General features: G+C 40.2%; 1 protein-coding gene across 3 annotated transcripts in view; it reads left to right on the forward strand.

The window, feature by feature from the left end:
• Positions 1-13,700, forward strand: part of DOCK4 (dedicator of cytokinesis 4) — a 479,093-nt gene that overhangs the window by 306,006 nt on the left and 159,387 nt on the right. For all 3 annotated transcript variants that reach the window (XM_061165346.1, XM_061165344.1, XM_061165347.1), the window contains one exon: positions 1,206-1,312. In XM_061165346.1, the coding sequence (XP_061021329.1) occupies positions 1,206-1,312 (107 nt within the window). The remainder of the gene's footprint in view (positions 1-1,205; positions 1,313-13,700) is intronic.

Raw genomic sequence — 13,700 nt, forward strand, 5'->3', positions numbered from 1 at the left:
TTCCCCATTTTCTCTCTAGGCTTGAAATTAATGATTTAAAAAGAAAATCCTTTACTGTAATCACAATTGAGGGCTGCCCTCATGCCAGGAACCTAACCCAGCCAGCTAGAATTAATCTGTGCACAGGGTTCCACATCCCTGTGGTTAAATGCCAGAAAGAATTGGAAGGGGATAATGTGTTTATTATTAGAGTCTCTTGTCCAATCCTCAGGATCTGACTCCTCTAGCATGGGCTTACTGTATCCCAAAGCTGGATAAGTACTTTTCTGTTAAGTAAAACCTCCACTTCCACAGTTGTGTGGGCAAGAATAACAGGCCAGCCCATGATGGCTGCCAGCCTGCAACTCTTCTCTGCATGTCTAAATACAAGGACAGAGTCCAGTTGAACAAACCAGATTCTCTTTCATGTGGTCTTCATTTTTGGAGAAGCTGAAGCTGGGTGGAAAGTACTAGAATGGCACACAAGAGGTCTGGAGCAGGTGACATTGTGATAGACCTCTCAGTTCCCTTATCTGTAAACAGTTGCCCATGACCCTTGTTCTAGCCATTGTAATTCAGTTGGGCATCTGAAAACCTCATTGCCTCATTTCTGGCATACAAATACTACTGCAGTAAGCTCTTATCAAACTATTGATTACAGTTTATGTTTGTGTACCTGATTCCAAGGAAGTGGCTTTCAGAGGTCTCTGTTTATACATGTGTCTGTAGGGAGAGTTCATTCATTCACTCATTCATTTGTGTTCCATGCATTTGTTGGGAACCTACTATGTTCTTGGCATTCTTTGAGATACCAAGCATAGAGTAAAATAGAGCAGACAAGAATCTTGCCCTCCATGGTGCTTATGTTAAGGGGTGGAGGTTGGGTTGTGAGGAGAAGAAACGGGAAATCTACAACTTCAAAAAACAAACAAACAAAACACGTAATTTCAAATAGTGAATCCCTTGAAGAAAATTAGTCGAGGAAAATAACTTACGGTTATGAGGCAGGACTATGGGGTTAGAGGGTGGCCACTGTAGACAGAAGTCCCGTTATAAGAGCTGCTCTTCATTGTGTAAAGGGAGCAGGTGGGGGGGCTGGTGCAGGGGGGGGTGTTCTATTTCTTCATGATCACTCATCTCCACAATCTGTGTGTCTGAACACAGTTGTGTAAGCATACAGTGAAATAACTGACTGATTCTTTTTTTTCTTTTTTTTCCTTCTACAGCAAAGGAGAAAGGAGAGAAGAAATTGTTTGGCTTCTCCTTTGTTCCCCTGATGCAGGAAGATGGTAGGACACTTCCAGATGGCACGCACGAGCTCATTGTGCATAAGGTAACATCAGTCAGAGGTTGGGAGCAGTTGTGAAAAACAGGGCAGAAGTACTAACTCGCAGTCTTACCCTCACTCTGGAAAAGAGCAAAAATGGACTGCAAAGATACTCTTTTGGATGCTTGCTGGCAGGGAGAGTGCATTTTTGAGAGTAGTATCTCTAGATTCTATCATATTCTGACATGTATTTTAGAGATTTTTTTTTTTAACTTAACTGAAATAAGGATATTTGGCTAAGTCTATAGGGTGACCTTGAAATCCTATCCATGGCTGTGATAGGATTAGATAAACCTTACAAATAAGGTTTTTAATATTCTAATATATTAATATTTTAAAAATATTCCCAGTACTTGCTTTCTTATCTGTATACCCCAGAAGCAAATTTTGCAAGGTCACCTTTCCATTTGTCTTGTTTGCTGCTCTCACGAAGCAAGGGAGAAGTAAGTGGCTGTTCTTTGTCATGACAACTTCAGTGGTTGTTTCTCGCTATTTTTTGCTGCAAGAATTGGCATGCAAACATTTGGAGGAAAAAATATAGTGTAGTAGGCAATAAAAAGAAAATTCACCTAACAGGAGATCCTTAGGAATTATCAGAGAATACTAGTAATAATGAAATACAGAACAGAAGCACTCGTAACTATGAAATCAAGCATTAAAGTATATGATTTTCTCCAAAATTTTTCTCCTTTGCATTTCTCCATTTCTGTAACCACATGCTCTTCCAGGCTCTTGTCAGCTCTTATCTGGGCTCACTAGTCCTGCCCACCTGGGCTTTCTCTGCATTTAGTCCATTTTCCAGTCAGCCATTAGAGTGACCTGTCTAAGGTGCAAATCTTACCAGGCCCCTGCCTGACTTCAACCCATGGAAAAGCTTCCCATTGCCAACAGTGGAAATGGCAGGCTTTCAGGTATGTCAGGCTGCCTCCTCCCTTATGCCTCACGTCATCTCATTTCTAGTCCTCTACTTAATGCCCCAGTCACTTCCTGCCTGCTGGTTCCCCCAGTTCCACTTGACGTTCCTGCAGCCATGCTTCCCCTGTCTCCCAACAGTTGGCTTCTCCTCATCTGCAGAGGCTCACCTGGGCCAGAACCTTTGGGAAAACAGTCCCCTCACCCTAGTTCCTACTCTCTATGTTCCCAGCTGACCATGTGCCCGCCCATGAGTTCCCCGGGTATCTGCACGAATCTCTTACCATTGTCCTCATTACATTGTCAAATGGTTGTCTGATGACCCCTCAACTCACCAGGGTAGGTTTAGGAGCCCTTCAGGAGCAACAGCTGAGTCAGAGGGGTTCTGGCATGTGGCAGATGTGCAGTGAAGATACACTGAGTGAAGGAAGGAGATGACAGAGACTTTCTTTACATTTGGATTATTGCTAGTAAAATGATTGTCCATACACAAGACACCGGGTAATTTTTGTTTGTGCATTGGTATGTATGTGCATATTTCTTGAATCATTTATTTTATGGTTGGTTGTTCAGCACATTGACTACCGCAGACTACAGGGCAGACATTCTTCTAGCAACTGGGAATATAGTGGTGAATAAGACGATTAAAGTGCCTCCATTTCTGGCACATACATCCTCTAGACTTCAAAAATGACTTAAAGGAATTCGTGATGTTAAAATACAGGGAAAAAATATTTTCAAGTAGAGTGACACTAAGGCACACAGAGGATTTAATTGCACTAGACACATGAGATGATCTATTTATATAAATAAAGGTCTGCGGCCCCTTTATGTGAGATGGGTAATATGACAGGCTGTGTCTTCAGCTACAGTTTTCCAAAAGACATAAGTGGTACTTGATATGAATGTTTGTGATCTTGACTCTGTGTACCATTAAATCTTCACACAGAAAAGGCAGGGCTAAGGTAATTATTAACTTCCTAATAATATTTAGAAGAATAAATCCCTTCTTTATGACATTTCACAAGGCTTCCCAAGTGGCACAGTGGTAAAGGATCCACCCACCGATATAGGAGATGCAAGAAACATGGGTTTGATCCCTGGGTTGGGAAAATCCCCTGGAGGAGGAAATGGCAACCCACTCTAGCATTCTTGCCTGGAAAATCCCATGGATAGAGGAGCCTGATGAGCTACAGTCCACAGGGTCAAAGAGAGTCAGACAGGACTGTGCGTACATGACATTGCCCAATGTAGGCTCTCTCACCTGTGGCTTGGAGGGTGTTTTTGGGTGGCAGGTACTAACTTTCCAGTCAAGTCTAGGTTGACTTCCTCTAAAGAAGTATAAATAATATTAAGACTCTTAGCTGCTGATTAGAGACACCCATGTACTTAAAATGCCAGGAGGACAGGTAGCAGGGCTTGCTTCTACGTGTGAGCATTTAGCAGTCCAGCTGCTATTGGTTCCCAGGCATAGGCTCATGTACTCCTATTACCTGGAGTCTGTCAGGATGCCTTTGACAGAACCACCATTTTTCTCAAAAGTGGAGCTTTGAATCATCTCAAGCCCTTGCACAAATTTTCAGTGGATACACAGAATTCCAATCCAAAAAGCATAAGAAAATTTATTTGAGCATCAACAGTGTAAAAAGCAGCTCTTCCCAGTGATCTTCCTCCATCACAAAGGAGGCTCAGGATGGTATCTGTAGATCATCTCATACGGGGCAGGCCTACGTTGTGTAGACCCATGAGGAAGCATTAGCTCCACAGAACAACCCTAAGTAGCTGAGTCTTATGATTAGGATTATTCAGCATTTGCTTAAAGAGAACTGGAATACCTGTCAAGCATACATCTTTTGTTTTTCATCTAGTTGATGCCATGGTTTTCTTTTTCATAGTACTGAGTCAAGAAGTACAATTTCTACTTAAGGGCACTTGCAGGTTATGATTATAAAACCGTATTATGAGCATAATGTTATTCTTCCTCTGCCATGATGGGCAGTCTCACAGCCTGCTGACAATTACAGCCTTGAATTTATTAATTTAAAAATTTGAATGAAAAAGGAAGCTAGGAAGAGGAATGGATTTCAAATTACTGGGTAAAAAAATAGCCCATTTAATAATTGATGTTGAGATAACTGAGATGACCACAATAGGTGTTGCAGGGAAAAATTAAGCTCTGGATCCCTACCTTGCTTCTTATACCAAAGCAAATTCTGATTGAATGTAAAAAATAAAACTGTAAGAGCCTTTATAATATGAGTGAACATTTTTAGAAAGTTAAGGGTAAGGAGGGCCTTTCTAATGATCCCTCTTCAATGTTAGAAATTGGGCTTCCCTGGTGGCTCAGAGGTTAAAGCATCTGCCTGCAGTACAGGAGACCCGGGTTTGATCCCTGAGTTGGGAAGATCCCCTGGAGAAGGAAATGGCAACCCACTCCAGTACTCTTGCCTGGAGAATGCCATGGAGGGAGGAGCCTGGTAGGCTATAGTCCATGGGGTCGCAAAGAGTCGGGTACCCCCAAAATGTATAACTTTAGCTAAGTAAAGTTTAAAACTGATTTATTTATAAGATCATATGGACTGTAGCATGATAGTCTCCTCTGTCCATGGGATTTTCCAGGAGTGGGTTGCCATTTCCTTCCTCAGGGGATGTTCCCAACCCAGGAGTCGAACCCAGTCTCCCACATTGCAGGCAGACTCTTTACCATCTGAGCCACCAGGGAATCCCTCATAGTAGGATATTTAAAAATCTACTTTCCTCCTCATGTAAGTTTCTGGTTTAGAAGATTCATTTCTACAGTGAACTAAGAAAAAAAAAATTGGTATGTTGAAAACTGTTTAATAGCCCTAATTTGGGCCTAAAATTTATGAAAAGATAATAATTTCCCCTTGTGACAGTGACTGGATTTCTGAGTGTGTTTTAAGGAAATCATTGTGACACAGTTGTTATCAGTCAGTGGTCTGGCAAGAACCTGGATTCATCCTTTAGAGCAGAAGCTGAAGAATTCTGAGGGCAAAGCTCCCTTTCAAAGTCATTTCACCTTTACATAATTGATAGTATGTTTGCAGTGGTATTCCATGGAGATAACCTCTGAAATATAAAAAAATCCAAATATTATAGCTTTAGAAAGGGAAGTGAAAGAACTTGATTAGTCATCATTAAAGGTTTTGTGCTTCCAGGGTCCCTTTTCACCTCTGAGGACATCAGTAATACCTCTAAGTAGTTGATGGCTAAGTCCAAAACTTGTCTTTGGAATTCCTAAGTTGATTGTAACAGTGTTTAATCTTGCTAAGTTTTGTTATTTTGCTGCATTCTGCTAGGTTTGTTGTCTTCCTTAAATTTGTAGAGATATTTTTGGCTACTCCTTGCCAACTACCTGTTGGAAAGCAAAGTTAAAAAAAGAGATTGAAATAATAAGCTTAAGAAAATTCATTTTCCAAAGGTCAAGTCTGTTAAAGATAATAATATGAAGGTTCAAAAAAGAAGGATAGGAAGTTAATAACTGTGCCTTCAAGTCTTCATTCTGACCTATTCTAGTGAAGGATTTTTATTTCTTTGAAGTACATGCCAAAATACTCTCGGGTCTAGTTTGTGTGTATAGATAAACAAATAATAATACAGTCTACTTTTAAAGAAATTGGGGTTTTGCAAATTCATTATGTTGATTAACACCACTATGACTCAAGTGACCCAACTCAGCCAGACTGGGGATTTGCTTAGTAGAGAATCTGATTCCTTAGGGTGGGATTTATTGTTTCTGAACAAGAGAAGGGTCAGATAAGAAATCAGCTAAATAGAGGATGATCGTGTTTCCTGGTTGGAAAGGGATTAGTTTAATGTATGGCCTAGATTGCAAGAGTCTTTGATGAATTCATTTCACTTTTGCTCCCTAGAAGTTTGTTCATAAATGCTTTGTGTCTCATTTTTTCCCTGCAATGTTTCAGTTTCTTATGCTATACTCTAGTTCCCTACCTGATCCAGAGAAGTCCAGCACAGCCCCTCTTCACTAGTTACCTTCTTTGAGGTGAATTTCTCAGATTGAGTTGCTTTCCACTTATCCTTTCCTATACGATGTTTGTGTTTATAAGTAAAATGGAAAAATGACAGGAGTCTGAAAAATTTAATAGACTGATAGGTTTGCCACCCATCTTGCTGTGCAGAAAACTCTACATACTTCTCCAACAGTTCTGAAAGAGACACCCCTGTAAGTGAAAGCCACTCAGTTGTGTCTGACTCTTTGCGACCCCCTGGACTACATAGTCCATGGAATTCTCCAAGCCAGAATACTGGAGTGGTTAGCCTTTCCCCTCTCCAAGGGATCTTCCCAACCCAGGGATTAAACCCAGGTCTCCTGCATTGCAGGCAGATTCTTTGCCAGCTGAGTCACAAGGGAACCCCACAAGAACACCCCTATAATCATGAACAATAGATCTTAGACAAGCACAAAACATATCTGTCCACCCTGGGCTTAGGCATAGGAGCATTGGCCACATAATCCTTGTTTTGTTACAGACTGTGAGAGAAATTAAGTAGCATACACCTGCAAAATTAAATTAAAATGTAAGTAGCCTGGTGAATTTAGCATAAACGTAAGCCAAACCAGACTTCCCTGTAGCTCAAATGGTAAATAATCTGCCTGCGAGGCAGGAGACCAGGGTTCAATCTCTGGGTTGGAAAGTTGCTCTGGAGAAGGGAATGGTAATCCACTCCAGTATTCTTGCCTGGAGAAGTCCATGAACAGAGAAGCCTGGCTGGCTACAGTCCGTGGAGTGGCAAAGAGTCGGACATGACTGAGTGATTAACACAGTCCAACACAAGCTAAATCAAGCAAAGAAAAAGAAAGGAGAAGACAGCTAAGATGACTTAATAAGTGGACTTGGTCTCAGCCCTGAAGGCTACTAATGTGACGGGCAGAAAGTGCTTTCATTCTCAGTAATTAATACCACTACACAATCTTTTAAAATCTCTGCCTCTGTTGAACTCTGGCTCTCGGCTGAGAGAGCTTCCTGGGTGACCTCTGGAGTACAGAAAGCTCTTTTTCTGAAGCCTCGTGTTCAGTGTCCTGACGCTCGATCTCTTTAAATGCCTCGGTGCATGTAAAGATACCATTCTCCATCCTTTTGTGAAGAGTTTCCATGCCCTCTCTCTGTAAAACTTATTCCATACAACATGGCAACTTTCTACCTGTCCTGGTTACTGTCTTCTTTGTTGTTCAGTCACTAAATCATGTCCAAATCTTTGTGACCACATAGATTAAGCACACCAGGCTCCTCTGTCCTCCACTATCTCCCAGAGTTTGCTCAAATTCCATTGAGTCCGTGATGCTATCTAACCATCTCATCCTCTGTCACCCTCTTCTCCTTTTGCCTTCAGTCTTTTCCCAGCATCAGGGCATTTTCCAATAAGTTGGCTCTTCGCATCAGGTGGCCAAAGTAATAGAACTTCAGCTTTAGCAACAGTCCTTCCAGTGATTATTCAGGGTTGATTTCCTTTAGGATTGATTGGTTTGATCTCCTTGCTGTCTAAGGGACTCTCAAGAGTCAACTCCAATACCACATTTTGAAGTCATCAATTCTTCGGCACTCGGCCTTCTTTATAGTCCAACTCTTTATGTCAGCAAAGAGATGTCTGTGCTTTTTTAAAATGCTCTCTAAGTTTGTCATAGCTTTCCTTTCAAGGAGCAAGTGTCTTTTAATTTCATGGCTGCGGTCACTGTCTGCAGTGATTTGGAGCCCAAGAAAACCAAATCTGTCACTGCTTCCACTTTTTCCCTTTCTGTTTGCCATGAAGTGATGGGGCCAGATGCCATAATCTTAGTTTTTCGAATGTTGAGTTTCAAGCCAGCTTTTTCCCTCTCCTCCTTTACCTTCATCGGCAGGATCTTTAGTTCCTCTTCATTTTCTGCCAATGGAGTGATATCATCTGTGTATCTGAGGTTATTGATATTTCTCCCAGCAATCTTGATTGCACCTTATGATTTATCTAGCCTGGCATTTCATATAATATACTCTGCATGGACGTTAAATAAGCAGAGTGACAATATACCACCTCAGTGTACTCCTTTCCCAGTTTTGAGCTAGTCTGTTGTTCCACATCCAGTTCTAACTGTTGTGTCTTGACCTGCATACAGATTTCTCAGGAGACAGGTAAGGTGGTCTGGTATTCCCATCTCTTTAAGAATTTTCTGCAATTTGTTGTCATCCACACAGTCAAAGGCTTTAGCATAGTCAGTAAAGCAGAAGATGTTTTTCTGGAATTACGTTGCTTTTTCTGTGATCCAACTAATGTTGGCAATTTGATCTCTGCTTCCTCTGCCTTTTCTAAATCCAGCTTGCATACCTGGAAGTTCTCAGTTCACATACTGTTGAAGCCTAGCTTGAAGGATTTTGAGCATTACCTTGCTATTATGTGAAATGAGTGCAGTTGTACAGTAGTTTGAACATTCTTTGGCACTGCCCTTCTTTGGAACTGGAATGAAAACTGATCTTTTCCAGTCCTGTGGCCACTGCTGGGTTTTCCAAATTTGCTGATATATTGAGTGCAACACTTTAACAGCATCATCTTTTAGGATTTGAAATAGCTCAGCTGGAATTCCATCACCTCCACTAACTTGTTCAGAGTAATGCTTCCAAAGGCCTACTTGACTTCACACTCCAGGATGTCTGGCTCTAGGTGAGTGACCATACCATCGAAATTATCTGGGTCATTAAGATTTTTTTGTATAGTTCTTCTGTGTATTCTTGCCACCTCTTTTTAATCTCTTCTGCTTCTGTTAGGTCCTTGCCGTTTCTGTTCTTTATCATGCTCATCCTTGCATGACATGTTCCCTTGTTGTCTCCAATTTTCTTGAAGAGATCTCTAGTCTTTTCCATTCTATTGTTTTCCTCTATTTCTTTGCATCGTTCATTTAAGAAATCTTTCTTATCTCTCCTTTCTATTCTCTGGAACTCTGCATTCATTTGGGTATATCTTTCCCTCTGTCCCTGGACTTTTGCTTCTCTTTTTTTCTTAGCCATTTGTAAAGCTTCCTTAGACAACCACTTTGTCTTCTTGCATTTGTTTTCCTTGGTGATGGTTTGGTCACCAACTCCTGTATGGTGTTGAAAACCTCTGCCCATAGTTCCCTTCTTAGTCCTCATAAGAACTACTGACAAGACTTTACCACTCTGCCTGCCTCACCACTTCTCCTGTCCTTAACAGAGAAAACAGAGGCCGTGAGACAGGAACTTCCTTAACTTCATGTATTCTCTCCTTTGCCACCTGCACACTTATCTGCCTCATTCCTTTACCTCCTGCTTCCTGTCTCAGGGGGTGGGACAAGACTCCTTCCCTTCAAGGCTGATGCTTCAACCTGCTTCTCTCAGGATCTTCCTCTTCTCCTGGCTCCCCTGGGACCTTGCTCCTCTTAGCATCCCCTCTTGTTTCCTCTCTTCTGGTAGAGTTCTCAGATTTTTAACACTCTCAATCCTTTTTCTTTTTTTAAAACATTTATTTATTTTAATTGGAGGCTAATTACTTTACAATATTGTAGTGGGTTTTGCCATACATTGACCTGAATCAGCCATGGGTGTGCATGTGTTCCCCATCCTGAACCCCCCTCCCACTTCCCTCCCCATCCCATCCCTCAGGGTCATCCCAGTGTACCAGCCCTGAGTACCTTGTCTCATGCATCGAACCTGGACTGGTGATCTGTTTCACATATGATAATATACATGTTTCAATGCTTTTCTCTCAAATCATCCCACCCTCACCTTCTCCCACAGAGTCCAAAAGACTGTTCTATATATCTGTGTCTCTTTTGCTGTCTTGCATATATGGTCATCGTTACCATCTTTCTAAATTCCATATATATGTGTTAGTATACTGTATTGGTGTTTTTCATTCTGACTTACTTCACTCTGTATAATAGGCTCCAGTTTCATCCACCTCATTAGAACTGATTCAAATACATTCTTTTTAATGGCTGAGTAATATTCCATTGTATATATGTACCACAGTTTTCTTATCCATTCGTCTGTTGATGGACATCTAGGTTGCTTCCATGTCCCGGCTATTATAAACAGTGCTGTGATGAACATTGTGGTCCACATGTCTCTTTCAATTCTGGTTTCCTTGGTGTGTATGCCCAGCAGTGGGATTACTGGGTCATATGGCAGTTCTATTTCCAGTTTTTTAAGGAATCGCCACTCTGTTCTCCATAGTGGCTGTCCTAGTTTGCATTCCCACCAACAGTGTAAGAGGGTTCCCTTTTCTCCACACCCTCTCCAGCATTTATTGCTTGTAGACTTTTGGATAGCAGCCATTCTGACCGGTGTGAGGTGGTACCTCATTGTGGTTTTGATTTACATTTCTCTGATAGTAAGTGATGTTGAGCATCTTTTCATATGTTTGTTAGCCAACTGTATGTCTTCTTTGGAGAAATGTCTGTTTAGTTCTTTAGCCCATTTTTTGATTGGGTCATTTACTTTTCTGGAATTGAGCTGCAGGAGTTGCTTGTATGTTTTTGAAATTAATTCTTTGTCAGTTGCTTCATTTGCTATTATTTTCTCCCATTCTGAAGGCTGTCTTTTCACCTTGCTTATAGTTTCCTTCGTTGTGCAAAAGCTTTTAAGTTTCATTAGGTCCCATTTATTTATTTTTGCTTTTATTTCCATTACTCTGGGAGGTGGGTCATAGAGGATCCTGCTGTGATTTATGTCTGAGAGTGTTTTGCCTATGTTTTCCTCTAGGAGTTTTATAGTTTCTGGTTTTACGTTTAGATCTTTAATCCATTTTGAGTTTATTTTTGTGTATGGTGTTAGAAAGTGTTCTAGTTTCATTCTTTTACAAATGGTTGACCAGTTTTCCCAGCACACTTGTTAAAGAGATTGTCTTTTTTCCATTATATATTCTTGCCTCCTTTGTCAAAGATAAGATGTCCATAGGTGAGTGGAATTACCTCTGGGCTTTCTATTTTGTTCCATTAATCTATATTTCTGTCTTTGTGCCAGTACCATACTGTCTTGATGATAGCAGCTTTGTAGTATAGCCTGAAGTCAGGCAAGTTGATTCCTCCAGGCCCATTCTTCTTTCTCAAGAATTGTTTTGGCTATTCGAGGTTTTTTGTATTTCCATACAAATTGTGAAGTTACTTGTTCTAGTTCTGTGAAAAATACCATTGGTCGTTTGATAGGGCTTGTATTGAATCTATAGATTGCTTTGGGTAATATACTTATTTTCACTATATTGATTCTTCCAATCCATGAACATGGTCTATTTCTCCATCTGTTTGTGTCCTCTTTGATTTCTTTCATCAGTGTTTTATAGTTTTCTATATATAGGTCTTTTGTTTCTTTAGGTAGATTTATTCCTAAGTATTTTACTCTTTTGTTGCAATGGTGAATGGGATTGTTTCCTTAATTTCTCTTTCTGTTTTCTCATTGTTAGTGTATAGGAATGCAAGGGACTTCTGTGTGTTAATTTTTTATCCTGCAACTTTGCTATATTCATTGATTAGCTCTAGTAATTTTCTGGTAGAGGCTTTAAGGTTTTCTTTGTAGAGGATTATGCCATCTGCAAACAGTGAGAGTTTTATTTCTTCTTTTCCTATCTGGATTCCTTTTATTTCTTTTTCTTCTCTGATTGATGTGGCTGAAACTTCCAAAACTATATTGAATAGTAGTGGTGAGAGTGGGCATCCTTGTCTTGTTCCTGACTTTAGGGGAAATGCTTTCAATTTTGCACCATTGAGGATAATGTTTGCTGTGGGTCTGTCATATATAGCTTTTACTATGTTGAGATATGTTCTTTCTATTCCTGCTTTCTGGAAGGTTTTTTATCATAAATGGATGTTGAATTTTGTCAAAGGCTTTTTCTGCATCTATTGAGATAATCATATGGTTTTTATCTTTCAATTTGTTAATGTGGTGTATTACATTGATTGATTTGCAGATATTAAAGAATCCTTGCATCCCTGGGATAAAGCCCACTTGGTCATGATGTGTGATCTTTTTAATATGTTGTTGGATTCTGTTTGCTAGGATTTTGTTAAGGATTTTTACATCTATGTTTATCGGAGATATTGGCCTGTAGTTTTCTTTTTTTGTGGCATCTTTGTCTGGTGTTGGTATTAGGGTGATGGTGGCCTCATAGAATGAGTTTGGAAGTTTACCTTCCTCTGCAATTTCTGGAAGAGTTTGAGTAGGATAGGTGTTAGCTCTTCTCTAAATTCTTGGTAGAATTCAGCTGTGAAGCCATCTGGTCCTGGGCTTTTGTTTGCTGGAAGATTTCTGATTACAGTTTCAATTTCCATGCTTGTAATGGGTCTGTTAAGATGTTCTATTTCTTCCTTGTTCAGTTTTGGAAAGTTATACTTTTCTAAGAAGTTGTCCATTTCTTCCAAGTTGTCCATTTTATTGGCATGTAGTTGCTGATAGTAGTCTCTTATGATCCTTTGTATTTCTATGTTGTCTGTTGTGATTTCTCCATTTTCACTTCTAATTTTGTTGATTTGATTCTTCTCCCTTTGTTTCTTGATGAGTCTGGCTAATCGTTTGTCAATTTTATTTATCTTCTCAAAGAACCAGCTTTTAGCTTTGTTGATTTTTGCTATGGTCTCTTTTGTTTCTTTTGCATTTATTTCTGCCCTAATTTTTATAATTTCTTTACTTCTACTAGCCCTTTTTCTTTAAAGACAAACTACATTGTAATAGCTACCACACTCTCTCTTCCTTTCCCATCTCAGTCACCTGCAGGAAAGGCTGGTCTTCACTCACTGTCTCTACTTCCCTCCATCCCATCTGTCCCTCGGGCTACTCTCTGTCCTTGAAGCTCAAATGAAGTTTTCCCCTCAAGGTCACTAGCACCTACGCTGTGGCCCACCTTCTAGACACTTCCTAAATCTTCCCTTACTTGATTTCCCTATAACATGTAATACTATTGATTACCCTTTTTAAAAATCCCAAATTTCGTGGTCTGACAGTGTTCTCCTGAGTCTGATCCTTCTACTCCTTTGAGTACTCTTCTCTCTTATCTGTATTTTAAAAAGTTTTTTTAGTAAAGTATGTTTTTTGTTGCATGTGCTCACTCAGTCATGTCCAACTCTTTGTGGCCCCATAACTGTAGCCTGCCAGGCTCTTTGCATGAAATTTCCCATGCAAGAATACTGCAGTGGGTTGCCATTCCCTGCTGCAGAAGATCTTGCCACTCCAGGGATCAAACCTGCGTCTCTTGTGTCTCAGGGATTGAACCTGTGTCTCTTGTCTCCTGCATTGGCAGATGGATTCTTAGCACTAGTGCCACCTTGGAATCCCCTAGTGAAGTATAGTTAACTTAGAAACATTGTGTTAATTACTGCTGTACTGCAAAATGACTCAGCTATACACATATATATTCTTTTTCATATTCTTTTATGTTATGGCTTATCACAGTATGTTGAATATAGTTCCCTGTGCTATACAGTAAGACTTTGTTGTTTACCCTTCCTGTATATACTAGTGTGCAT

This window comes from Dama dama, chromosome 18 (genome assembly GCF_033118175.1).
Source record: "Dama dama isolate Ldn47 chromosome 18, ASM3311817v1, whole genome shotgun sequence".
Classification (NCBI taxonomy): domain Eukaryota; kingdom Metazoa; phylum Chordata; class Mammalia; order Artiodactyla; family Cervidae; genus Dama; species Dama dama.